Raw genomic sequence first — 27,715 nt, 5'->3', positions numbered from 1 at the left:
TCTCATCCTCTAAACATGGTAAGTGGAGTTGATTCCAAAAAGCTCTATTCTGGTCTCATCTGACCACATGACCTTCTCCTATGCCTCCTCTGGATCATCCAGATGGTCACTGGTGGACTTCAAATGGGCCTGGACATGTGCTGGCTTGAGCACGGGGACCTTGCTGCCCTGCAGGATTTTAAACTATGACAGTATCATGTGTTACTAATGTAATCTTTGTGACTGTGGTCCCAGCTCTCTTCAGGTCATTGACCAGGTCCTCCTGTGTAGTTCTGAGCTTTCTCAGAATCATCCTTACCCCACAAAGTGAGATCTTGCATGGAATCCCAGACCGAGGGAGATTGACAGTCATCTTGTGTTTCTTCCACATTCTAATAAATAATCATAACAGTTGTTGCCTTCTACCAAGCTGCTTGCCTGTTGTCCTGTAGCCCATCCCAGCCTTGTGCAGGTCTACAATTTTGTCCCTGGTGTCCTTAGACAGCTCTTTGGTCTTGGCTATAGTGGACAGGTTGGAGTATGATTGACTGAGTGTGTGAACAGGTGTCTTTTATACAGGTAACAAGTTCAAACAGGTGCAATTAATACAGGTAAAGAGTGCAGAATAAGAGGGCTTCTTAAAGAAAAATTAACAGGTCTGTGTGAGCCAGAATTCTTGCTGGTTGGTAGGAGTTCAAATACTTATTTGCAGCAGTAACATACAAATAAGTTATAAAAAAAATCATACATTGTGATTTCCGGATTTTTTTTAGATTATGTCTCTCACAGTGGACATGCACCTAAGATGAAAATTTCAGACCCCTCCATAATTTCTAAGTGGGAGAACTTGCAAAATCACAGGGTGTTCAAATGCTTATTTTCCTCACTGTATATCGCACTGCAGTCAGTCACACTGGCAGTGACTGTGTCGCATCGCTCAGTGTTTGCATAAAATAGATTTCTCATGTATTTTGGCCCAATCTAACTAGTGGCACAGAAACCACGTGTCCCTTATCATTGTCAAACACCCACTCTGATTGAAAATGAACAGCAGTTAGTTCCTTTGCCTCTGTCTCTTGTGGCTAATGTAACCAAGGGGTGATGTGGTCCCAGCAATGCTTGATAGCAATGTAATGTCAGAGCACCCTTTGATGGACAGACCATGCTATGACACCATTTCCAACAATCAAAGGTTTTTTTTCTGCATTTATTCAGTAAAATAAAAGTTTATTTTTGGCAAAAATAAGGCTGATACTGATATGTTCATGAAAGGCTCATATGGGCCGGTATTATCGGCCAACTGATATATCAATCGGGCTCTAGTTAGGAGCTCTTGTGTGTCTGTTTTAATTCTGCAATGAACACTGATATCTAGAAGAGCTGCAGGAAATGTATATTGTCCAAAGATAAAATGCGCACACACAAAAAAATAGCAAGTTTGCAATTTGTATGTGCATCATGTACATAGATGGATCCTTACATTACAAACACAATGATTTGTAGAGAACAATGTCACATTTTTCTTTTTCACCATTAAACATGTTGTCGCTATAGACAATTGTTGTTTTACATTCAATGATTTGGAGAACACGACTCCACAAATAATTCACATATGAGCCAACATGCCTTTCTGTCTGTTTTGCAGCCGCCCAGTTCTTTCAGCTTGCAAAAATTTGTTTCTCCTTGTTGCGTTTTCCCAAACAGGATGAGGTATTTGCCAGAAAAGATCACTCTCTTCATCAGTCTGATCAGATTCTACACTTCAACAGTGCAGGATCTTAATGAATGCTTTTCTGAACTCGATGTTAAAGGTGGTGTATATGATGGGATTTACAGCGCTATTCACGTATCCCAGCCATGTGAAAGCATTATACATCTCAGCAGGGACTTTGCATTTTGTGCAGTGGGTGTTCAAGATATGCGTAATGAAAAACGGCAGCCAGCATATGATGAACACACCTAAGGAGTCAGAAAAAGACAAATATTAGTGAAGCGCAGATGAGCAGTATAAAGGAAAGTCTGTTTCATTAGATACTCAAATGTGGGCGTTACACTGGCCACCACTGATCATAACTTTTTCCTGCTGTTGCATCATTGCTGGACTTGTCATTTCCACATTGAGTTGTTTATTTAACTAGAATTCATTGATCAAGCTCACAAAATGATGCATCGCTCTGCAATACTAGTAGCTTACATGTATTTTATGTCAGTGGTGGTAAGTCTTTTATGATGAAATAATTTAATTAACAAACTGGTCAACCTCAGCACATGTTAAATAATGACAAATAATTTGTATTAAAAACAAGTTCCGTTAACTCCCCTTGAAGACATCAAAATGGAAGTATTTTCCTTCATCAATAGTTTCACATTGCAATATTATTTAGTGATGAATGTTATTTCAAAAGCATTAAATAAAATGTTGCACATTAGGTTTTAGTTGTGAACAGGAGACAAACATTCACTTTGAGTGATTTATTTTGTTTTTTGTTTAGTGAAGCTATCAAGCTAGCTCAGCTTAATAAATATTGCTCATTAAGCTAGCTAGTTAGGCTAGTTAGCATCCTTGGTGTTTGTGAGCACATAATGTGTGTGCAGCAGCTGACTTTGTTATTTTAACTTTGCAGTTGTGGTCATATAATTATATATGCTAATTAGTGTGATGGAGGCCAGCAAAAGTCGCTGTGCTTGTGGTAGTCAGTAGGCCTCACTCCCCCAGCAGCCAAAGCATACTCTGGCCATTCAGAGCCCGGGTTTTAGCCGACTGGTCAGAGCGTCCACCTCCCATGCCGGAAATCATGAGTTTGCGTCCCGAAGAGAGCAAATGAGAGGCGTCAAATACAGCGCAGACCAAGCCGCTACATTAGCTCAACATTGTCGATATACTAGCCGCACTGCAACAATGCAAATATGATCCTCTATACTAATATATTTGATTTCAATTTGTGACAGAATGTTGTGTTTGGATTATGCTGAGCTTTTTACAGTCATTTATTAATAAAACATTTCCTTTCCTAAAAGATTTGACAGAATGCATAAAATAAAAAATTAGCATGATACCTTAAAAAAGCCTTAATATTATCAGTTATCAAGTTGTTCATAACCCACGATAGGCGAAATCCGCAAAGTAGTCAGTGTTATTTTTTACAATTACTGTAGATGTTTTAAGGCTGTAAAACCCCTCACTACACACTTTATACACTTTTCTCAAACAGGCATTAACATTTTCTCACTTTTCTCTCCTGTGTAAACACTCAAAGTTCAAACCTTAGTTGAAAAAAAAATAGAACGTTTTCCTGTAAATAATTATTATGGCTTTTAGAACTAACGAATTTAATTTTAACGATCAACCTACGAGGTTGGACACGTAAGAAATTATTAATAGTGACTCACCAGTATGTCACAGTTCCTCTGACCACTCCGCTTTCCGGATTGGCTGATTACTGAGGTGGTATGAAAAATATTACCCGTCCGCGAAAAGGGTGTATTGCTATTTATTATTCTTTAGTGTTTTATCCAATCATATTGGCGTATCATTTATAGGTATATGATAAGTAATTATATTCTATAGAAAAGTATTATTATTTTGTGTCTACTCATGTACTATATGGTGTATGTGATCATTCATTTAATTGTAATATTATTAAGTTGAAATAGAAAAACAGATGGCGTATGGCCGACATACCAAGGACGATGGCTAACATCTGAGTCGCCTTCTTCTCCTTCTGCTGGGAAATCTTCCTCTTGCTCATACCCCTCACGGAGGTCTGGGTTTTACCATTAGGTAAGGCCTGCGTCTGGAAGGCTTTGGCTACAACAGGCGCTGGATCCCTCACCACTTCTTTGGCGGGGTCTCCATTTCTTTCTGATCTTGCGTCGTCAGGAGGCGTCGGGGGCGTGGAGGTGGGGCTCGCGTTGGATTTGTTGGGCATCAGTGGTGGGTGGCTGGTGGCTGGCGTATCTCCGAGAGCACAGTGAGGCTGCGGCTTGTGTTTCTGGCTGCTGCCACTGTTCAGCTCATCCAGCTCCATATCTTCCCCCTCAATGGCTCCATCTTTGATGAAAATCTTTAATGAAAATAGAAGCATGGATGTGAATATGAAAGAGGTGTCAGACTAAAGACTAAAATGTGAGCTAATGAATACCTAAGTTATGCTTCAGTCATCCTTCGGTGTGGACTTTGTGTGTTCACAGCAGCAGAAAAGGAACTCTTTAAGGATTTTTTTTATTTCTTTTTGGAGTGCAAATGCAAGGTGACGGCTTGTGCCAAATATTGAACAGGCAAAACAAATTCTCCTTCAGGGAATCGGACTACTGAGAGGAAAAGAAAGTCTGAACAAAATAAAAAGAATGAAAACTCACCACTTTCTTCTTCTTGCCAGGAAAAACCCCATTAGACTTAATATTCATGGTGCAAAGTTGCACATCTTCAGGATGAGTGCACTTATCCTGGAATGAAAACAGCTGTGTTGGTTAAAAAGAGCGATAGGAGTCAATCAACTGCCAACTAAAAAGTCCTGCTGCCCACCGCACTGTACACAAAGATAAAACTGAGAAAAACATTTAATGCCAGCAGCTGTACAGATCTTCTTCTTTTTTTTTTTTGTTTAGTTTAATGAGCTTAAGGACATCAGTTGAGTCAACTTTGAGCCTGCACTTCTCCCATCCCCGAAAAAACCTGCGACTCAAGAGTGCATAAAGGAACGTGACAAAACTGAAACTAACAAAAGAAAAAGGAATGCGAATGCCGACCATGACATTTTAAACAAAATCCAAATGAACCATGCAAACGTGCGTGTACGTATGCACACAGCCTTTCCAGCCACAGACGGCTGGAACGTGCGTAAAGTAGTTGATAAAATGTTCTTTCCACGATTGTTTCTCTATAACAATGTTGCTTTTCATCTCACACATGGACAAGTCATGTTCAGCTCATCGGATCTTTAGTTATTGATCCGTTCAGATATCATCAACGTTCGTGCAAGACATTGGACGAAGTTGGATGACAGTCAAACAGAATGTTGACGGTATGGAAACTACGCAAACGACGAGGAACCGTCAAGACAGAAAGCAAAGCGGTATATGGATGAACTGAAGTTTTCACTGGAATTCGGTCACATTTTTCAACAGTTTGAAAATTCTGATGAATGTGGCAGCTACAGGAACAAAGCTGGACAACAGTTAAACGATGTCTCCGAAAGTCAACGTAAGTCCAGATTTCTTGTTTCGTTCTGGCTTCGGTGTCCTTCGTTAGTGTCGTGTGACCGGGGCTTTACATTGCAACCGACACTCTTATGTTGTGTACTTTTAAGGAGAAGTTGGAAATGTTTTATTTTTCACCAAAATGCCAATATATGGATATAGTCAAAAAGCTTACCTTCTGCTCAACATAAAGAGACCAAGCACAGCACTCTATGATGCTATGATTATGTCAAATAAGCTGGATACGTAAGGGCCGTCTTCACCTTTTTCGTGACGTAACAATCTGGGGTGACTTAAATTTTAAAATTCTTCTCTGTAATTACTCAGCAGTGCAGGATTTGATTGATTGGGTCCTGTCTATATTTTATGAAGTTGTCTTCGCGTTGGACCTTATTTTGTATAATGAACCATTGATAAACCTCATGTAATCTTATGTGATAATTCTGAAAGTCTCCTTAAATAATTCATGGATTTACTGCTTGTTTAACATGTTTGAACATTAAGCAGTTTTTAGCTTTTGAATGTATTTCAAATTAACAAGCTGTCATAAATATTGCTTAATTCTACACTTTCCCCCCCAGTGGACAGCTGCCATCAATTTTACTAAACTCAACTGAAAAATTCAGTGGATGTGTAATTTTATGGACTATGCCCTCCTAATTTGCCAATATGCTGCTGTATGAGCTCATTTAAGTAGTTTTATGTACATGTCCACGAAAACCCAAGTAAAGTTGTGCACTGCAACGCTTACAGCGAATCTGAAAAGTAGAGAACTTCACTTTTTTAACATTTTGTTATGTTACAGCTTTATTCCAAAATGGAGTAAATTCATTTTTCCCTCAAAATTCTATTCCCAACACCCCATAATGACAGTATAAACAGTATTTTTTTAATGTTTGCAAATTCACACTCTTTGCTTAGTAATTTGTTGATGTACCCCTTTGGCAGCAATTATAGCCTTAAGTCTTCTTGAATATTAATGTAAAAGCTTGGTGCACCGATCTTTAGGCTGTTTTGTCCATTCCTCTTTGCAGCACCTCTCAAGCTCCATCAGGCTGGTTGGGGAGCATTGGTGCACAGCGATTTTCATGTCTCTCCAGAGATGTTCAATCGTATTCAGGTCCAGGCTCTGGCTGGACTACTCAAGAACATTCACAGAATTGTCCTGAAGCCACTCCTTTGATATCTTGGATGTGTGCTTAGGGTCACTGTCCTGCTGAATGATGACCTGTCACCCTAGTCTGAGGTCAAGAGCACTCTGGAGCAGGTTTTCATCCAGAATGTCTCAGTACATTGCTGCATTAATCTTTCCCTCAATCCTGATTAGTCTCCCACCATCATGCTTCACTGTAGGGATGGTGCCTGGTTTCCTCCAAACATGACACCTGTCATTCATGCCAAAGAATTCAACCTTTGTCTCATCAGACCAGACAATTTTGTTTCTCATGGTCTGAGAGTCTTTCAGGTGCCTTTTGGCAAACTCCAGGTGGGCTGTCATGTGCCTTTTACTAAGAAGTGTCTTCCGTCTGACCACTCTACCATACAGGCCTGATTGGTGGATTGCTGCAGAGATGGTTGTCCTTCTGGAAGGTTCTCCTTTTTCCACAGGGAATGCTGGAGGTCTGACACAGTGACCATTGGGTTCTTGGTCACCTCCCTGACTAAGGTCCTTCTCCCCCGATCACTCAGTTTAGACGGGTGGCCAGCTCTAGGAAGAGTCCTGGTGGATCCAAACTTCTTCTGTTTATGGATGATGGAGGCCACTGTGCTCATTGGGACCTTCAAATAGCAGAAATGTTTCTGTACCCTTCCCCACATTTCTGCCTCGAGACAATCCTGTCTCAGAGGTCTACAGACAATTCCTTTGATTTCATGCTTGGTTTGTGCTCTGACATGCACTGTCAACTGTTTTATATATAGACAGGTGTGTGCCTTTCCAAATAATGTCTAATCAACTCAGTTTACCCCAGGTGGACTCCAATTAAGCTGTAGAAACATCTCAAGGATGATCAGTGGAAACAGGATGCACCTGATCTCAATTTGTATCTTCATGGCAAAGACTGTGAATACTTATGTACGTGATTTCTTTCTTTCTTTCTTTCTTTTTTAATAATTTTGCAAAAATGAAAAAAAAAAAAACTTTTTTCTCATTGTCATTATGGGGTATTGTGTGTCGAATTTTAAGGAAAAAAATTTTATTGCCCTACAGGGGGATACAGCTGCAAATGTCTTGGATGTAAGTAATCCTCTACTGTTTGAGTTTGTGATTTTACTGAGAGGAAATCAATCTTTTTCATGTTGGTACATCACACACTGTCATTGATCACTGTTAGAACATTACTGATCAGAGTTTCAAAAAGAAAATAAATGAACTCAAAAAGCAACAGATTTACTCCACGTTCTGTGATGCCATTTATTTTTCAACCGTCTGAAGCACTAAGAGGAGGACAGAATGACAAAGGCATTGACTTTATATCCAACAGTGCTGTAAAGTGGAACCATGTTGCTGCATTCGCTCACCTTCAGGGAATTGGTCACATCGGGGTCGGCAGCCTGAAAGACGCGCTGCTTTGGTTTGGTGTTGACACGTTTCCTTCGCTTCCTCAGCACCACATAAATTTGCACATAAACCAGCAGTGTGACGATGAAGGGGACATAGAAGGACACGATGGAGGAGTACACCACAAAGGCCGGGTTGGCGATCACACAGAGAGATTCATCACGAGTAGCTGGAGAGACGAGCACATCATCAATATCAGATGTGAGCCACGTGACTCCTGTGAGGCTTCTGCGGTAAACGGCGGCACCTCCTGTGCCTCCGTCTTACAAATCAAGAGCTGCTCTGCCATTGAGAAGCATATCTATTCTGAGCTTCAGCTCCTCTGGGGGTCATTCACACAGTCGCTATTACATCAAACCTGATTTCCACTTTCGTCAAATAACCCTCATTTTATGGCTGCTGCCACTGGCTTTCCATCTGCCCCGGAGATCACGTCATCCTAATTTTCCCCTCGCACACGTTGGCTGTTAATTTTCGATTTGAGCGATTCACATTTAAAGCTGAGGTCAATTTGCTACAGCAGCTGCTTTACTTTCCTTTTCGCACAGGACCACATGCTGAGATGACACTGCTGAAACAAGAACATCGCTTTCAGAATCTTGACTGAAGACCAGAAACTAAGTTCATTTAAATAAAAACTCACACTACACAGCTGCTGCTGTTGGCACTGAGGCGGATAGCTACTAAACATTAGGCGTCTTATTGACCTGCAGACCATGTCTATATTGTGTTTGTAGGGTCCATAGAACATCCCTGAGATGTCTGATGTTTAGTGGGTAGTGTGTTTGTCGACGGGGTTAACTGACTTTACTGTCCCACACTCTGCCACTCTACAGTCGTTTGATTAAAGTATGTTTAAGAAGGTACTCATCCCTCTGCCAAAACCCAACAGTCTGTCTGTCTTAGTTTATCTTTTTGTTTATGAAATATCTCAAAGTTATGACGGTTATGATCTGCCTCATGGGAAGATCAGGTCATGTCTGGGAGCAGGCACTTGTGCCACGTCATTGCATTCCACACACTATGGAACCATCTCTGGTCCAGGATGGTAATCGCTGAGGCAGACTACCAGTCCCTCGATCTGCCACAGATAGGTGGAAAGTGGGCATTTTTGAAACGGAGTGGCTATACACCCAACCATTGATTCAATAAAGTAAATACGCGCACATATACGCCCAACCACAACCGACCAATGAGGGCACTTGTAAGCTCACTTCTGGTTTCAATGCCGGAGAGAAAAAAAGGCAGATATTTTCTTGCCGGCTGGGGGAGGGTTCACAGCCCGTGGAGGGGCTGTGATCTAAAACGGTTCTGTTTGGCTCATCACACCCAGGGAACAGTGTCAAACTAACACCATCTTACAGCCAACAAGCAGCATTTTGTTCAAAATCTGTTTTGTCGTTAACAGGCTTCCGTTCAAAATACTTATGAAGTTTGTCTGTTTTGATCCATTGCGGTGTTTTTGCAGTAATTAAAGACGGCGCCGTTAAATGTGTCAAACATACGCCACAATAGAGCCTTAAAAAGTGGTGTAAAAAAACGTAGTTTAGATGCACCAAATGTGTCAAATACACGATCACGGTTGAGCAAATAAGATAAGACATTATATTTATCTGCCCAATGGTTGTGCATGTAATGTTCAATGTATGACTTATCTGCCCAACGGTTGGACGAATAAGGTAAGACATTATATTTATCTGCCCAACGGCTGGGCATGTAATGTTCAATGTATGACTTATTTGCCCAACGGTTGGACGAATAAGGTAAGACATTATATTTATCTGCCCAACGGTTGGGCATGTAATGTTCAATGTATGACTTATCTGCCCAACGGTTGGACGAATAAGGTAAGACATTATATTTATCTGCCCAACGGTTGGGCATGTAATGTTCAATGTATGACTTATCTGCCCAACGGTTGGACGAATAAGGTAAGACATTATATTTATCTGCCCAACGGTTGGTCATTTAGCCTTTGCCTTTTTGAAATGCTCTATAGCTGACATTAACAATACTCCAGTACTCCTCATCTGAGTTTTTCAAAGTAACCTCATTTCACACAAAGTAATTCCAGCATTATCTTGCTCCAAAAACATGTAGTCGTCAGCTCAGGTCGCTAGTTAGCATCAAAGTTCCACCACCATGCAGTCTTGGAATGGAATCTTGGAGTCTTGGAGAATGGAGTCTTGGTCTTTCAGTGTCAATAAGGCAGTCTGATACTCTGGAGACATTCAAGTCAAGACTCAAGACACATCTATTTCATCAGTGCTATGGTTAGGGCGTTGCATTCTTTTTAAATTCTTTTCAAATTTTATTCTTTGTGTTTTTTAAATTTGTTGTTTTTAAGTCATTATAAACTGTTTTTGAACTGTTAGTGTGAAGCGTCTTGGGGCGACGCTGTCGTGAGTTGGCACTTTTATAAACTAAATAATTGAATTGAAATTGTAATCACAAGGACCCTGAATAAATAGTGATTCTCAGGGTGAGCTGAAAGATTGTTGGTGTCAATTAGAACACTTTATTTGATGTTGGTTACCCTTTGACACCTTATGGTCTAGTGTATGTGTTTGTTTGCCTAAAATAAAAGTTAATACTCCAAGGTCGAGGATCAGGTTATTGACCGACTGATTGGATTATTATTATTAACCACTGAGTGATAGGGATCATTTTCATCACTTTAATCTATATTTCCAATGACAGTATATTCCTCAGAGTTACATGTAAATTATGCTCAATTCTGCCCTATTTCTCCTGTAACATTAGGTCCATCTGGGACCTGACCTGGGTTGTAGAATTTGTCAAATATTGATGACCAGTCTGAAATGGGTAACTTCAAGTGGTATGGCCTTCACATGAATTAGTACTACAAGCAACTTCATAATTGTACGTAAAATAGGCTGTTATATTCATTTCTCCTTCAAGGCCACTCATTCATCTTCTACAGCTTAGTCCAATTAAGGGTCGCGAGGCGGTCATAGAAAGCGAGGTGGGGTACACCCAGGACAGGACACCAGTCTGACGCAAGGCCACAAACAGACAAACAAACACAGACACACCTACGGACAATTTAAAGATTCCGATACACCTAACCCGCATGTCTTTGGATGTGGGAGGAAACCGGAGCACCCGGAGGAAACCCACGCAAACACGGGGAGAACATGCAAACTCCACACAGAAAGGCCAGGGGAATTGAACCCACGACCTTCTCGCTGTGAGGCAACAGTGCTAACCACTAAGCCACTGTGCTGCCCCGCCAGTGCAACATCTGGATTGTAAATGGAGTTTTTTGTTTGAATGTCAAATTGTGCATCATTGAAAGAAGGTTTTAAAATCCTTCTCAAGTATATAACGCAGAGGAAGGCATGACCTTGTGACTGTCAGGATGGAGTGAGTCATCTGGATTTCCTGGGTGGAAATCCATGTGTCCATAGCTGCCATATGTAGGAGCTGAGTTTTGGGTTGCTGTTGTTGGATTTGCCACCACAGATAGGAAACAGTTAAAAGTCCATATATGTTGCTGAAGCCACATTACAGGACAGCCATTATAGAGGATTGCTGAATTTCAAAGGGAAACCTCAGAACCTGGCCATCTTCTGCTAAAAACCCATAATCTGAACCTGAATTTACTGTTATCCCTCATTGAAGGTCCTGTTCTGTGGAAAAAAACCTATCTATGTGGCTCAGGCCAGCTCATCATAGTTATCATTTTGAACTAAGTTTCACATTGTGGTATGAAATAAGAGCTTTACTGGGACCATTAGGTCTATAAGCCTTCGGAAAATGTAATTGTGTTTCCGTAGCAGGTATTCACCTCGCAGGGACTCTGAATGGGCAGTGACATTTGAACATTCTGATTGGATAGTGTAATATTAAAATATGGACAAGAATAGCAGTAGGTATGTTTTTTACTGAACCGTGCTCGGAGTGTACAGCACAGTGCACGCGTGGTAAAGTATATGCTGTACCCCGTAGGAGATTTGCACACGAATAACCCAGCACAGCCAGTTTAGTCACAGCTGATGAACAAGTCTTGTTTGTGAAGGCAAAGGTGCATTTGTGTGCTTTCTCCTCACCTGTGTTATTCAGGCCAAACAAAACAGGGCATGATATGGCGAACGACAGCACCCATACCACCGAGATCATTACTGTGACCCTTCTCCTGGAGCTGTAGCGAGTGTTGTACAGCATCGGCATGGCAACCGCAGTGTAGCTGTCAGAGAAAAAGACACTTTTCATAGAAGTGCAGACATTTCACTTTTTATGAAACAGCAGGGAAAATATGACGAGACGTCAGTTCATGTGTCATAAATGTTTATTGCATCTAACTCATAGTCCCTTTTTAGTTTTCTTTGTTAATAATTTTAATTTGTTCTCTTAAAATAAAACAGATCATAACAGTAGAAATACCTACACAGTGATCCCAAAGGTCTGTTTAAGTGATCTTTTTCATTAGATTTGTTTAAAATAATTACCTGGTAAGTGCTTATTGGGCACCTGGATTAAAACAACTTGTCTACAGACATCTAATAAATTATTCTAATGTATGTAAATGAACAAATTAGCTCTTGTTAGGAAGAACAGAGGCTTGAACTCATAACACTATTTCTTTTGTTTTCTTCTCATTTTAAAAATCCTTCAGCGCTGTCTCAATTACCAATGTAATTCACTGGAAGTGGCTGGAGCTTTTGCATGTCATATAGATATCTGTAGCATTACGGCTGCATGGTTATCTATTTAAAAAAAAAATCACTAATTGGGTATTCAACTTGACATTACGCAATGAGCATGTATTCATGGAATACATTGTTTTCTCAAAAGTGAACTGAGGAGACTCATTTTTGAGTCAGTTCTACTGACGTTCGATGCCACCGATTTGCCTTTCCAATCTGATAGCGAGGAAAATTCAGGCTGGTATCGGCGATACTGAGCCGATACCGATACTTTGCACTGAATGTATGTAATCGCTCCAAATACCCTACAATAAGGGGATACGAACACTTGCTGTTTTATAACACTGATTGACTCAAATTGAAATTGCCAGTAAAATATTTAATCAAATAAATAAATGCAAAAATAATCGCACGTTTGTCAATACCTAATTTTTAAAATATTCATTTAAACAGTTAAAGCAAAGTAGATTGACTGTAAATAACAATTTTTATCCATCTTTTCTAAAATATATTTTTCTTAGTTCATCGTTGCTGTTTTATTACCTAGTCTATGTAATCCACTTTAAATGATCAGTTAAGGAAGGAAACCTTACCTGAATAAATCTTGGCTTTTTTGCCGATGTGAGATTATTTAATGTATTATTACTCCATGCTGAACTATTTGTTGAAGCATGTATTTGTATTTAGTTACTTATTTCATAACCATATTTATATTATGAACATAACCTTTATAAACATAACTCCTTTTGTACTCTGCCATTGTGTCAGAGTACACGCTGAGACTGAGTGACTGACTGACTGAGCAGCGTGCCGCTGCGCTTACATATTACTCACTTACCCAGGTGGAAGAAAAAGTCGTTCCCACCAACCGTGTGCCATTTAGACAATATCTCAATAGTTTAGTTACTTTCCACTGTGTTCCTGTTAATATTATACATTACTACAAATGACCGAAGTATCAAAAGTATCAATATTTTTATTTGAGAATCAATTTTAAAAAAGATCTGGTATCGGAGGTATCATTTTTCAGTATCGATCCACACATCATTAGTCATTTCCAAGCTAACATGGAAAGCTTACAGTGACTGGGCTGCTGCTAACTAGCACATCCAGCCCCAATAATATATGGAAAATTATGTGAAGTGAATGGATTGTTGCCACCTATTACCCTCATAACCTAGAATGCAAACTTTACCAATCTGTTTTTGAAAGAGATTTTCCTTTGGCTAATGCAACCTAGCGTCGCATAGGTAGCTAATATGTTAGAGTTACCACTTTCTAAGTTGCCTTCAACTTCCACCAGGTTGACACAAAAGTACTTCTTGCTCTTCAACTTTCAACAGCTACAGCAAAGACATACAGTGGGGAAAATAAGTATTTGACCCCCTGTCAGTTTTGCAGGTTTTCCCACCTACAAAGAATGTAGAGGTCTGTAATTTTTATCGTAGGTACACTTCAACTGTGAGAGACAGAATCTAAAAAAACATCCAGAAAATCACATTGTATGATTATTAAATAATTAATTTGCATTTTATTGCATTAAATAAGAATTTGACCCCCTAGAAAAACAGAGCTTAACAATTGGTACAGAAACATTTGTCTGCAGTTACACAGGTCAAACATTTCCTGTAGTTCTTGACCAGGTTTGCACACATTGTAGCAGGGATTTTGGTTCACTCCTCCATACAGATCTTCTCCAAATCTTTCAGGTTTGGAGTTTCTTCTCCCTCCAAAGATTTTCTATAGAGTTCAGCTCTGGAGACTGGCCAGGCCATTCCAGGACCTTAAAATGCTTCTTACCCCTCCTTAGTTGCCCTGGCTGTGTGTTTGGGGTCATTGTCATGCTGGAAGACCCAGCCATGACCCATCTTCAATGCTCTTACTGAGGTAAGGAGGTTGTTTGCCAAAATCTCGTAATACATGACCCCATCCATCCTCCCTTCAATACGGTGCAGTTGTCCTGTCCCCTTTGCAGAAGAGCATCCCCAAAGTATGATGTTTCCACCCCCATGCTTCACGGTTGGGATGGTTTTCTTGGGGTTGTTCTCATCCTTTAAACATGGTAAGTGGAGTTGATTCCAAAAAGGTCTATTCCGGTCTTATCTGACCACATGACCTTCTGTCATGTCTCCTCTGAATCATCCAGATGGTCACTGGTGAACTTCAAATGGGCCTGGACATGTGCTGGCTTGAGCAGGGGGACCTTACTGCCCTGCAGGATTTTAAACCATGACAGCATCATGTGTTACTAATGTAATCTTTGTGACTGTGGTCCCAGCTCTCTTCAGGTCATTGACCAGGTCCTCCTGTGTAGTTCTGAGCTTTCCCAGAATAATTCTTACCCCACAGAGTGAGATCTTGCATGGAATCCCAGACCAAGGGTGATTAAGAGTCATCAGTTGTCTTCTACCAAGCTGCTTGCCTGTTGTCCTGTAGTCCATCCCAGCCTTGTGCAGGTCTACAGTTTTGTCCCTGGTGTCCTTAGACAGCTCTTTGGACTTGGTGGACAGGTTGGAGTGTGATTGATTGAGTGTGTGAACAGATGTCTTTTATACTGGTAACAAGTTCAAACAGGTGCAGTTAATACAGGTAAAGAGTGCAGAATAAGAGGGCAAAGAAAAATTAACAGGTCTGTGTGAGCCAGAATTCTTGCTGGTTGCTAGGTGTTCAAATACTTATTTGCAGCAGTAACATACAAATAAATTATAAAAAAAATCCTACATTATGATTTCCGGATTTTTTTTAGATTATGTCTCTCACAGTGGACATGCACCTAAGATGAAAATTTCAGACCCCTCCATGATTTCTAAGTGGGAGAACTTGCAAAATCACAGGTTGTTCAAATGCTTATTTTCCTCACTGTATATCACACTGCAGTCATACTGGCAGTGACTGTGTCGCATCGCTCAGTGTTTGCATAAAATATCCATCCATCCATCCATTTTCTTTTGCTTTATCCGGAGTCGGGTCGCGGGGGCAGCAGCTCAAGCAAAGCCGCCCAGACCTCACGATCCACACACACCTCCTCCAGCTCCTCCGGAGGAACCCCAAGGCGTTCCCAAGCCAGCCGAGAGATGTAGTCCATCCAGCGTGTCCTGGGTCTTCCCCGGGGCCTCCTCCCTGTGGGACGTGCCCGGAACACCTCTCCAGCGAGGCGTCCAGGGGGCATCCGGAAAAGATGCCCGAGCCACCTCAACTGACTCCTTTCGATGTGGAGGAGCAGCGGCTCGACTCCGAGCTCCTCCCAAGTGACCGAACTCCTCACCCTATCTCTAAGGGAGCGCCCAGCCACCCTGCGGAGGAAACTTATCTCGGCCGCTTGTACTCGCGATCTCGTTCTTTCGGTCATGAGCCAAATCTCATGACCATAGGTGAGGATCGGAATGTAGATTGATCGGTAAATCGAGAGCTTTGCCCCCCTACTCAGCTCTCTGTTCACCATGACGGTCCGATACAGCAACCGCATCACTGCAGATGCTGTACCGATCCGTCTATCGATCTCACGCTCCATCCGTCCCTCACTTGTGAACAAGACCCCGAGATACGTAAAGTCCTCCACTTGAGGCAAGGACACTCCACCGACCTGAAGAGGGCAAAGCACCTTTTTCTGGTCGAGAACCATGGCCTCGGATTTGGAGGTGCTGATTTTCATCCCGGACACTTCACACTCAGCTGCAAATCGCCCCAGTGCACGCTGAAGGTCCTGATTTGACGAAGCCAACAGAACCACATCGTCCGCAAACAGCAGAGACGAGATTCTGTGGTTCCCAAACCAAACACCCTCTACACCCTGGCTGTGCCTAGAAATTCTGTCCATAAAAATAATGACCAGAACCGGTGACAAAGGGCAGCCCTGGCGGAGGCCAACGTGCACTGGAAACAAGTTTGACTTACTACCGGCAATGCGAACCAAGCTCCTGCTGCGGTTGTACAGGGACCGGATAGCCCTTAGCAAAGGACCCCGGAGCACTCCCCACAGGGTGCCCCGAGGGACACGGTCGAATGCCTTCTCCAGATCCACAAAACACATGTGGACTGGTTGGGCAAACTCCCATGAACCCTCGAGCACCCGATGGAGCATGTAGAGCTGGTCCAGTGTGCCGCAACCAGGAAGAAAACCACACTGCTCCTCCTGAATCCGAGGTTTGACCATCGGTCGAATTCTCCTCTCCAGTACTCTGGAATAGACCTTACCGGGGAGGCTGAGGAGTGTGATCCCCCTATAGTTGGAACACACCCTCCGGTCCCCCTTCTTAAACAGAGGGACCACCACCCCAGTCTGCCAATCCAGAGGCACTGTCCCCGATCGCCACGCGATGTTGCACAGGCGTGTCAGCCAAGACAGTCCCACAATATCCAGAGACTTAAGGTACTCAGGACGGATCCACCCCAGGAGCCTTGCCACCGAGGAGCTTTCTAACCACCTCGGTGACTTCGGCCTGGGTAATGGATGAGTCCGCCTCCGAGTCCCCAGTCTCTGCTTCCTCTTCGGAAGACATGACGATGGGATTGAGGAGATCCTCGAAGTACTCCTTCCACTGCCCAACAACATCCCCAGTCAGGGTCAACAGCTCCCCACCCGCACCGTAAACAGTGCTGGTGGAGAGCTGCTTCCGCCTCCTGAGGCGTCGGACGGTTTGCCAGAATCTCTTCGAGGCCGACCGATAGTCCTCCTCCATAGCCTCCCCGAACTCCTCCCAGACCCGAGTTTTTGCCTCTGCGACCGCACGGGCTGCGGCACGCTTGGCTTGCCGGTACCTGTAAGCTGCCTCTGGGGTCCCACCTACCAACAAAGATAAGTAGGACTCCTTCTTCAGCTTGACGGCATCCCTTACGTCCGGTGTCCACCACCGGGTTTGGGGATTGCCGCCACAACAGGTACCAGAGACCTTGCGACCACAGCTACAAGCAGCCGCATCGACAATGGAGGTGGAGAACATGGTCCACTTGGACTCCATGTCTCCAACCTCCCCCGGGATCTGAGAGAAGCTCTCCCGGAGGTGGAAGTTGAAGACCTCACTGACAGAAGGTTCTGCCAGTCGTTCCCAGCAGACCCTCACGATACGTTTGGGCCTGCCAGGTCTTACCGGCTTCCTACCCTCCCAGCGGATTCAACTCACCACCAGGTGGTGATCAGTCGACAGCTCTGCCCCTCTCTTCACTCGAGTGTCCGAGACACGTGGCCGAAGGTCAGATGATATGACTACAAAGTCGATCATCGACCTCCGGCTCAGGGTGTCCTGGTGCCACGTGCACTTATGGACACCCTTGTGCTCGAACATGGTGTTCGTGATGGACAAACTGTGACTAGCACAGAAGTCCAACAACTGAACACCACTCGGGTTCAGATCGGGGAGGCTGTGCTTCCCGATCACCCCCCTCCAGGTCTCACTGTCGCCGCCCACGTGGGTGTTGAAATCCCCCAGGAGAACAATGGAGTCCCCAGTCGGAGCGCTATCTAGTACCCCTCCCAGGGACTCCAGGAAGGTTGGGTACTCTGCACTGCTGCTCGGCCCGTAGGCCAAGACAACGGTGAGAGACCTGTCCCCGACCTGAAGGCATAGGGACGCGACCCTCTCGTTCACCGGAGTGAACTCCAACACTTGGCGACTGAGCTGGGGAGCAATAAGCAATGCGACCCCAGCTCTCCGCCTCTCCCCGTGGGCTACGCCAGAAAAGTGAAGCATCCAGCCCCTCTCCAGGAGTTGGGTACCAGAGCCCAAGCTGTGCGTGGAGGTGAGCCCGACTATCTCTAGTCGGTATCTCTCAACCTCCCACACAAGCTCAGTCTCCTTCCCCCCTAGCGAGGTGACATTCCACGTCCCAACAGCCAGGGGCTGTGAGCATGGACCGGGCCGCCGGGCCACCCGCCCTCGACCGCCACCCAATCCTCTCTGCATAGTGCATAAAATAGATTTCTCATATATTTTGTCCCAATCTAACTAGCGGCACAGCAACCACATGTCCCTTATCATTGTCAAACACCTACTCTGATTGAAAATGAACAGCAGTTAGTTCCTTTGCCTCTGTCTCTTGTGGCTAATGTAACCAAGGGGTGATGGGGTCCCAGCAATGTATTAGCATTGTAATAGCATTGTAATGTCAGAACACCCTTTGCTGGACAGACCATGCTATGACACCATTTCCAACAATCAAAGGTTTTTTCTGCATTTATTCAGTAAAATAAAAGTTTATTTTTGGAAAAAATAAGGCTGATACTGATATGTTCATAAAAGGCCCATATGGGCCGGTATTATCAGCCAACTGATATCTCAATCGGGCTCTAGTTAGGAGCTCTTGTGTGTCTGTTTTAATTCTGCATTGAACACTGATATCTAGAAGAGCTGCAGGAAATGTATATTGTCCAAAGATAAAATGCGCACACACAAAAAAATAGGAAGTTTGCAATTTGTATGTGCATCATGTACATAGATGGATCCTTACATTACAAACACACAGTCATCTTGTGTTTCTTCCACTTTCTAATAAATAATCATAACAGCTGTTGTCTTCTACCAAGCTGCTTGCCTGTTGTCCTGTAGTCTATCCCAGCCTTGTGCAGGTCTACAGTTTTGTCCCTGGTGTCCTTAGACAGCTCTTTGGTCTTGGCTATGGTGGACAGGTTGATTGAGTGTGTGAACAGGTGTCTTTTATACAGGTAATAAGTTCAAACAGGTGCAATTAATACAGGTAAAGAGTGCAGAATAAGAGGGCTTCTTAAAGAAAAATTAACAGGTCTGTATGAGCCAGAATTCTTGCTGGTTGGTAGGGGGCCAAATACTTATTTGCTGCAGTAACATACAAATAAATTATTAAAAAAATCACACATTGTGATTTCCGGATTTTTTGTTTTTTTTAGATTATGTCTCTCACAGTGGACATGCACCTAAGATGAAAATTTCAGACCCCTCCATGATTTCTAAGTGGGAGAACTTGCAAAATTGCAGTGTGTTCAAATACTTATTTTCCTCACTGTATATCATGTAAAAACATATGACAGGAAGTCTAGCGGGCAATGTAGTACATTAAGTTTCCTGTTCTCACGGAGGCAAGCAGGCAAAAATCAATGGACGCCTGTGATTATCTTAACCTCTCTTCGGGGTATATTGTTGGGTTTTCCCATTGAATTAATGCATGACTGAATGCTTCTGGCAACAGTTTAACATTTTCAAAAGCAAAATGTTTGTCATCAGATTGTTCGTGGCAGTGAACTGGACCTTTGCAAATACAAGCTTTGTGCTGTCAGCTGCACTCTGCATGAAGAGGTGCGACTGTGAGGCCGTGTTATCCTCCCGATGTCTCACAGGAAAGACATGCTCACTGAACCTAGGTACATTAGTTGACCTTATTAGTGAGCCAGCTACGAGCAACAGCTCTTTACCATTTGTGATGTGGAAATCAATTTCCTCTAATTATGTTTGAACGACTACATGCAAATCCGACAGGTGGGTTAGACTTTTCAATGACTGCTTTGTACCAATTTGTCCATTAAAACACATAAGGGAAGTCGAGATAAGACAGAAGTGATATTACTGATGATATTCTATCTATTGATTTGGGAGGAAGACGCATTACTGCAGATTGGTTTCCATGTGTAGAAATCGATAGATAGACTGAAAGCTTTCCGAATCCAAGTGGGCAAATGTGTTGTTACAGCAGCTCCCTTTGGTTGCCAAACAAGCCACAAAAAACAGTTAATGTGCAGGTTAAGTAGTATGTAAATAATAAATACAAGAGGCCTATCTTCCATCTGGAAGTGTTCTTGCAAGCTTCTACCTTTTAATGCCCAGCACTGTATCAATAGCAAGCTGAATTGTACAAAGTTTTGTACCTATGGGCGTGCTTTTCTTAAAATAAGGTGGGGACTATTGCTGTGCAGGTGTGTGGATGTCACCGGTCACAAAAAAAACATGGTGTAAGGTCCAGCACTCTGCATATGTGCTATTTAAATAGCAGCGTCATTACTTAGCAGCACAGTGGTACAAGTGGTGAGTATGCACAACTCCAAACTAGTACATCTCCAGTTTGAGGTCAACCATGACCCATTCTTCCTGTACAGGTCCATTTCAAAATATTATTATTGTTTGGAAAACATTCTTTTTTTTTTCTTCTGACTTGAATCTTCGACTGGACTGGGTTGCTTGACGCGAGGACGTTTCGCTTCAAATCGCAGAAGCTTCCTCAGCTAAAATTCTTGCTCTGGTAGTCTGACTTCTGTCTTGACTCTTGTAGAGAAGAATAATAGACAGCACAAAAGCTGGAATTTTAAACCTAACCAGACCCCTCCTACTGAGAGGCAGACTGCTATCAGCTAGTGACTAAACAATTGCTCTAATTAGCACCTACTGTGCTCTTGTTAGCACCCTCCTAATGACAGGGCAGCTGTCCCTCCTAACGATGGGACTGACGCCTCTCCTAACAACTCTCCTGATGATGTGAATGACTCATTACCATGATATTGGTCAGTGTGAGTGGGTTTTCTGTAAACCCCTATCTGGAGCTGCCTGTTCTCTTCAATCTTAACATCAGAGTCCAAGAAGGCTAAATGGTTGTTTCTGGCATCCTCACGTGTGAACTTGATATTGGAGTCCACCAAGTTCTGGCTTGAGTAACTCACTTTCTCCAGTTAAAACTAGAGTTGCATCAGAAAGGGCATCCGGCATAAAACTTGTGCTAACTACCAATGCGGGTCTGGCTGTATCCACTGTGGCAACCTTGAACACAATCAATGTCTCTGTCTGGGTCAGTCCACACAACCACAGTCATAAGGAAGACTGTTAACTTGACAATACCCCAGAAGACAGTTACTGGCACCCTCCACAAGCAGGGTAAGCCACAGAAGGCCATTGCTGAACAGACTGGCGTTTGCAGTGTGCTGTATCAAAGCATATGTGGTTGTAAAAATGCACAAGCGTCAGGGATGACTGCAGCCCTGAGAAGACTGTGAAGCAATGCCAATTCAAGAATTTGAGGGAGCTTCAAAAGGAGTGAACTGACAGAGCATCCATGCACAGGCGTGTCCAGGAAATGGGCTTCAAGTGTTACATTCCTAGTGTCAAGCTACTGCTGAACCAGAAAAAATGTCAGATGCATCTTACCTTGACTAAGGAGGAAAAGAACTGGGCAGTTGCTCAGTGGTCCAAAGTCCTTTTTTTCTGATAAAGGTAAATTTGCATGTCATTTGGAAATCAAAGTCATATAGTCTGGACTTCAAGCAGCTTGGATTCTGTGCCATTCTGCTCTTTCTCCAGTGTGAACTTTCCACAGTCATTGATGATTGCGGTGCCATGTCATCTACTAGTGTACACTGTGTTTGATCAAGTCCAAAGTTAACGCAGTCATCTACCAGGAGATTTTTAGAGCATGTCATCCTTTCTGTTTCCAGCAGGACTTGTCACTTACCCACAGTGCCAAAACTACAATTAACTTTTTTTTCTGACCACAGTATTATTGTACTTGCTTGCATCCATATACAACCCCCCATAGAGAATCTATGGGGGATTGTCAAGAGGAAGATGAGAGACACCAGACCCAACAATACAGATGAGATGAAAGCTGCTATCAAAATAACCTGTGCTTCCAAAACACCTCAGAAGTGCCACAGGCCAGTCGTATCCATGCCAAGCTGCACTGATGCAGTAATTCATTCAAAATGTGCCCCAAGCATGTATTGAGTGCATAAATAAACATATTTTTCCAAAGGCTGACATTTTTGGATTGTAAAACCTTTTTGTATTGAACTTATTAAATATTCTAATATTTTGGAGATTGTAGAAGAATTTTTAGGTCATTATTTGAACTATGATGAACTATCAAGTGTCCTGATCCCAACTGTATGTCCTCTGGTTGAACTAGCAGGTGTTCAACCCAAAAAAAAGGGGCTCTATTAGTCATTCAGTCTGTCAGGGGCTTTCCAAGGCCTGTTAGGTGCTTTCCCGCAGGCCACGTGCGAGGGGCCTCGGGCCAGCTGCACCTGTGGCTGAGGCCACATGTGGGGGGCCTCAGGCCAGCTGCACCTGTGGCTGAAGGTCTTTTAAAAAAAATCAGTTGTAAATCCTTCACGTTTTAATGGGAGCGTTTGTCACATTGAAATAATGGCCTAACACCTGCTTAGGGTTCACTAGAGGACGCTTCCAATAGAAAACCATGTCTTGGGAATGAAATAAATAAAAAAGTCGAAGGAGGAGCGATGCCCGCAGGTCTCCAATAAATAGATGAGCGCGGTTGTCATATTCAGTCTCTCTAGAGGACTCAGTTTGTCTAAGCTCTGTGTCAAAGGCTTAAATAAACTTAAAAACTCTGTGCATTTTATCTTGCTTAAGGCTGAATTATTCTAAAGTGTTGTGTCCTTTTCTAGCATATCACTTGCAATTAGTTTGTGTTATCTAAAAGACGACATCCCGAGAAGACTAAAGACGAGCCACGACAGAACTTGGCGAGCCAGCTTCAGGAGGGTCCAGGGGCATTCCGGCAGCCTGGGGCAGTCCAGCTCATCCCTCCAGACCGTAAATAACAGTGATCACGACTAAAAGGTAAGCAGAAACCTTTTGTAACTTCTGCACGATCTGGAGGAGTGAGTCGGGATTTCCGCCCAAGTTGACAGGTGATATTTTTAATTGCCTCTTACCCAAAAGAACTGTTGGGAAAGTGTAGGAACACGGACCCACAACAGGGGGCGCAAATGAACGGACAATGGAGAAAGTCAAATCACAAAGTTTTACTGTTGTGAATTCACACAACAAACACAACAGATTACAAATACAGCAGTAACCGAATTCCAAAGGTGTCGTGTGGGCAGGCTCGACGATAGGAGACATCTGTCCGAGTCGAACCGGAACCACCCGATTTCCTCTGCCACCGAACCCCGGGGATACTGGAGCCGCCAAGTCCCGAACCCCAGGTGGCCACTGCCTCCGCTCGTCGGATCCGGTACTGCTGGCAAGGAACAGAAACAGTCAGGTGTGGGTGCGGCTGCACCCAGCAACACACAGGGTGGAACACCACCTCCACCTCTTGTCAGGAAAACACTAAAGTGCAGGAGTGTGAGTACTTATCCAAATACTGTTTCCTGCTGCTCTTCTCTCTCTCTGTATAAAGGCAAAAGGTAATTAAGGTTGATATAATCGGCTGGATACGTTACCTCCTTGGTAAAGCGATATCTCGGCAATGAGGTGGAGATGCCGTCCTGCTGATATACCTCCCTGTTGATTGATATCAGCTGTCTCGTCTCAGGTGATGGGTGACAGCTGTCACCCTGGCTGCTCCTGTGAGGCGACAGTGCCCTCTGGTGCCTGGAGCCCGCACTCCAGACAGGGCGCCCTCTGGTGGTGGTGGGCCAGCAGTACCTCCTCTTCGGCGGCCCACACAACAAGAACCTGGACTAAGAAAATTGATAAGAAACTAAAAAAAGATAAGATTGAAAATTATCAGGCCTTGTAGATAAAATGCTCAGAAGGTGTGTGTGTTCCCGGGAAAAAGAATGTCTGTGTGAGTGAAAGGTCAGGAATGTTCATGAACTCTGGTGCGGAAAAGAGTGCATGGAGAATTAACCTGGATGCTTGGAGAATAATTGGTGTTGAAATTCGTTACTAACGTGCCGGCTGATAGCATGCGCTGTAGGGGTTAATTTAGGGGAGTATACTGACAAATAGATACAAGGTAATACAAGGTTATTTAAAGAGTTTAACAGAGACTGAAGTGAAATAAGTGAGAAAAAGAGTTTAACAGAGAATACATGCAGAGGAAGCACAAGATAAGCGCCTGAGGGGGCGCAGTAGAAATACTGTACGTGATAAAAAGAGAAAAGTGCAAAGTAGCACAGCTGACAGTAAGTAAAAGAGCTCAATAAAGGACATCATTTTTTAAGAAAAGAGAAAAACTATAAAAAAAATAAAATAAATAGAGAGTTAGTGCAGAATACATGAGAATTAATGAAGCAGAAAATAGTGCAGTAAGGCACCAAATACACGCTTGTGGGGCGTGGGAGAAGAATAAGTAATTAAGTACACAGTAATATGAGTTTTTTATAAGAAAAGAAAAAGAGAGTATTTTCAGTGCAAAGGCACATTAAGCTCAGGAGGAGCTCAGTAAGTGAAGAAAAAAGTAGAAGAAAGTGCAGAAAGGCACAGGATACGCACGCGAGGCACGGTAAGGCGTAGAAATAAATGAAATATTGTATGCTCAGAGAGGAGCTGGTGAAAAATAATATATTACGCACAGGATACGCACGCGAGGCGCGGTAAGGCGTAGAAGTAAATGAAATATTGTACGCTCAAAGAGGGCTTGTAAAAAAAATAATATACTCAACAAAAATATAAACGCAACACTTTTGGTTTTGCTCCCATTTTGTATGAGATGAACTCAAAGATCTAAAACTTTTTCCACATACACAATATCACCATTTCCCTCAAATATTGTTCACAAACCAGTCTAAATCTGTGATAGTGAGCACTTCTCCTTTGCTGAGATAATCCATCCCACCTCACAGGTGTGCCATATCAAGATGCTGATTAGACACCATGATTAGTGCACAGGTGTGCCTTAGACTGCCCACAATAAAAGGTCACTCTGAAAGGTGCAGTTTTGTTTTATTGGGGTGGGATACCAGTCAGTATCTGGTGTGACCACCATTTGCCTCATGCAGTGCAACACATCTCCTTCGCATCATCCGTGAAGAGAACACCTCTCCAAGGTGCCAAACGCCAGCGAATGTGAGCATTTGCCCACTCAAGTCGGTTACGACGACGAACTGGAGTCAGGTCGAGACCCCGATGAGGACGACGAGCATGCAGATGAGCTTCCCTGAGACGGTTTCTGACAGTTTGTGCAGAAATTCTTTGGTTATGCAAACCGATTGTTTCAGCAGCTGTCCGAGTGGCTGGTCTCAGACGATCTTGGAGGTGAACATGCTGGATGTGGAGGTCCTGGGCTGGTGTGGTTACACGTGGTCTGCGGTTGTGAGGCTGGTTGGATGTACTGCCAAATTCTCTGAAATGCCTTTGGAGACGGCTTATGGTAGAGAAATGAACATTCAATACACGAGCAACAGCTCTGGTTGACATTCCTGCTGTCAGCATGCCAATTGCACTCTCCCTCAAATCTTGCGACATCTGTGGCATTGTGCTGTGTGATAAAACTGCACCTTTCAGAGTGGCCTTTTATTGTGGGCAGTCTAAGGCACACCTGTGCACTAATCATGGTGTCTAATCAGCATCTTGATATGGCACACCTGTGAGGTGGGATGGATTATCTCAGCAAAGGAGAAGTGCTCACTATCACAGATTTAGACTGGTTTGTGAACAATATTTGAGAGAAATGGTGATATTGTATATGTGGAAAAAGTTGTAGATCTTTGAGTTCATTTCATACAAAATGGGAGCAAAACCAAAAGTGTTGCGTTTATATTTTTGTTGAGTGTATATGAAGTTGCTGGCAGCGCTGGAGAAGCTGTCTAACGTGAAGAAGAGATACATGCTTAAACAGAACACATTGGTGTTAAGTGAATAAAAAGGTTGTTTAAAGCCGCGGAGTAAAGGGTGGCAGAAGTCTAGATAGAGATATATAGAAAGTTGTTTTTAATCATTTTTGTGTATAAAGCTTTTGAAAATTGGTGTGTGGGAGAGTAAAAGTAAGCGGGGAGTTGCAGGCAAAGCTGTGAGGGCTTGCAGGCTGGCTGACATACAAGATTAATGTAAAGAGTACGAGAAGGAGGAGGCGTTTAGACCCAACAGGAGGACTTGGGAGGTGCATGACAGGCAAAGAGAAAAAGTGAGAAACAGAGACAGTGGGGAAAAAAAGACAGGAGAAGAGACTGCTATGTAAATACAGAGAAGGTAGATATTATTTCAAAGAAAGAAAACTAATAAACAAACATAGCAGAAAAAGACGAGAAGCAGAAAGTTAAAAAATTAGAAGGAAAATAGAAAGTCGGGAGCAAAGACATTAGGAAGTGTTAGGGTTGTAAGAGGAGTAAAGAAATAAAATTGGTTATAAATCAAAAGAGTTAAAGCTTAGATTATAGTGAAAAAGCTGACAGACTGATCAATGCTTGGGACAGTCATTGATGGGAGACTTAAGTGATGATGAAATAATACTCCCAGAACATTACTTGACTGACGGAGACATCGAAACCCAGGGAATCAGGACACATTTTTGGCTGGAAAGGACCTATTTTGACAGTGTAGGAGCAGAACATTGGCAGGACGAACAAGAGATCAATCAGAAATTATGGCAGATTACTAAGGTAATCAATCTGAAGCAAAAGAAAGAACAATTCCCTCTAATTAATTGGGAGCTGCTGATAAGACGTCTGTGGCATCAGGGTTTAACCCCGTGGCTGGAGCTGCTTTGTGCTGATCCTAATAAAGAAATTAGCATACCATTAAATCATTTAATAACACTGCCAACCGATCCAGGTGAAGAACTGTTTCCTAGGTTGACTCTGACTGTGGTCCCAAGGAAGGTTCGGTGGGAAACAGGTAAATTTTCGTATTTAGTTAAAGAAAAAGAAGACGGGCATAACAGTTGGAAATTTAATCCTTTTAAGGGTTTAAAATACAAAACAGGTGTTACAGCCGGCAAGTTATTGGTCTGGATCAGGACAGCCCCTGAGGGACTACCAGAACACCATAGAAACACCTCACATAGCGTTTGTCAGGGTTACATGGGTAACTCTCAAGGTCAAGGTCGGGAAAGTACCCCGCTAGACTTAGTACTAAGAAAATATCCAGGAAAACGCACTAAGGCCAACCAATGTATGAGAAAGTGGCACAAAAGGTCACATGGGGGCAGGCAATGGCCTTTGGTGGGATCATTTGATCTGGTGATGTGTGAAGCAGTTGCGGTAGAAATACAGAAAAAAGAAATTAAAGATCAGCAGAAGAACGTAAATAACAACAAAAAACGCACTGAAGAAAAAGAAGTTTTGGCCTTGTTCAAGCAGGAAGCGCAGAGGCTACAGCAGAAAAGAGAAAAAATGACAGAGGAAAGATCCAAAGACACTAAAGCCAGTGCACCGAGCTGGGAAGCAGAGCCACCCCCATATAAACGTCATGATATGGGAAAGACAGCTGGACAATTTGTATTAGGAACTCGTGAAGAGGACCAAGGCATGGATGTGGAGGGCAAATTCACACTGACACTAAAAGCTCGAGAGCCACAAGGAGACAGGTCCTCAGTCTGTCAAATGGATCATACAAGGTCTCCAAGTCCGAAAGTAAGTGGTCGCTCACCACGACCAGCAGGGGGGGCCACAAATAACAGTGACACGGAGGCATACGAGGATAAAGAGAGAGACCTGAAGGCTCCG

At 43.1% G+C, this 27,715-nt stretch overlaps 1 protein-coding gene across 1 annotated transcript in view; it reads right to left on the bottom strand.

Annotated features, from left to right (window-relative positions):
- Positions 1-1,181: 1,181 nt before the first annotated feature.
- drd2a (dopamine receptor D2a) overlaps positions 1,182-27,715 on the bottom strand; it is a 188,377-nt gene continuing 161,843 nt past the window's right edge. Inside the window, exons 4-8 of the mRNA XM_034169314.1 lie at positions 11,812-11,948; positions 7,699-7,907; positions 4,339-4,425; positions 3,662-4,043; positions 1,182-1,938 (exon numbers count right to left, since the gene is read on the bottom strand). Coding sequence (XP_034025205.1) covers positions 1,742-1,938; positions 3,662-4,043; positions 4,339-4,425; positions 7,699-7,907; positions 11,812-11,948 — 1,012 coding nt within the window. The 3' untranslated portion in view covers positions 1,182-1,741. The remainder of the gene's footprint in view (positions 1,939-3,661; positions 4,044-4,338; positions 4,426-7,698; positions 7,908-11,811; positions 11,949-27,715) is intronic.

The sequence above is a fragment of the Thalassophryne amazonica genome, chromosome 4 (assembly GCF_902500255.1).
Source record: "Thalassophryne amazonica chromosome 4, fThaAma1.1, whole genome shotgun sequence".
In the NCBI taxonomy this organism is placed as follows: Eukaryota; Metazoa; Chordata; class Actinopteri; order Batrachoidiformes; family Batrachoididae; genus Thalassophryne; species Thalassophryne amazonica.
The sequence above is the reverse complement of the archived record's forward strand: the minus strand, read 5'-3'. Positions and strand labels throughout refer to the sequence as shown.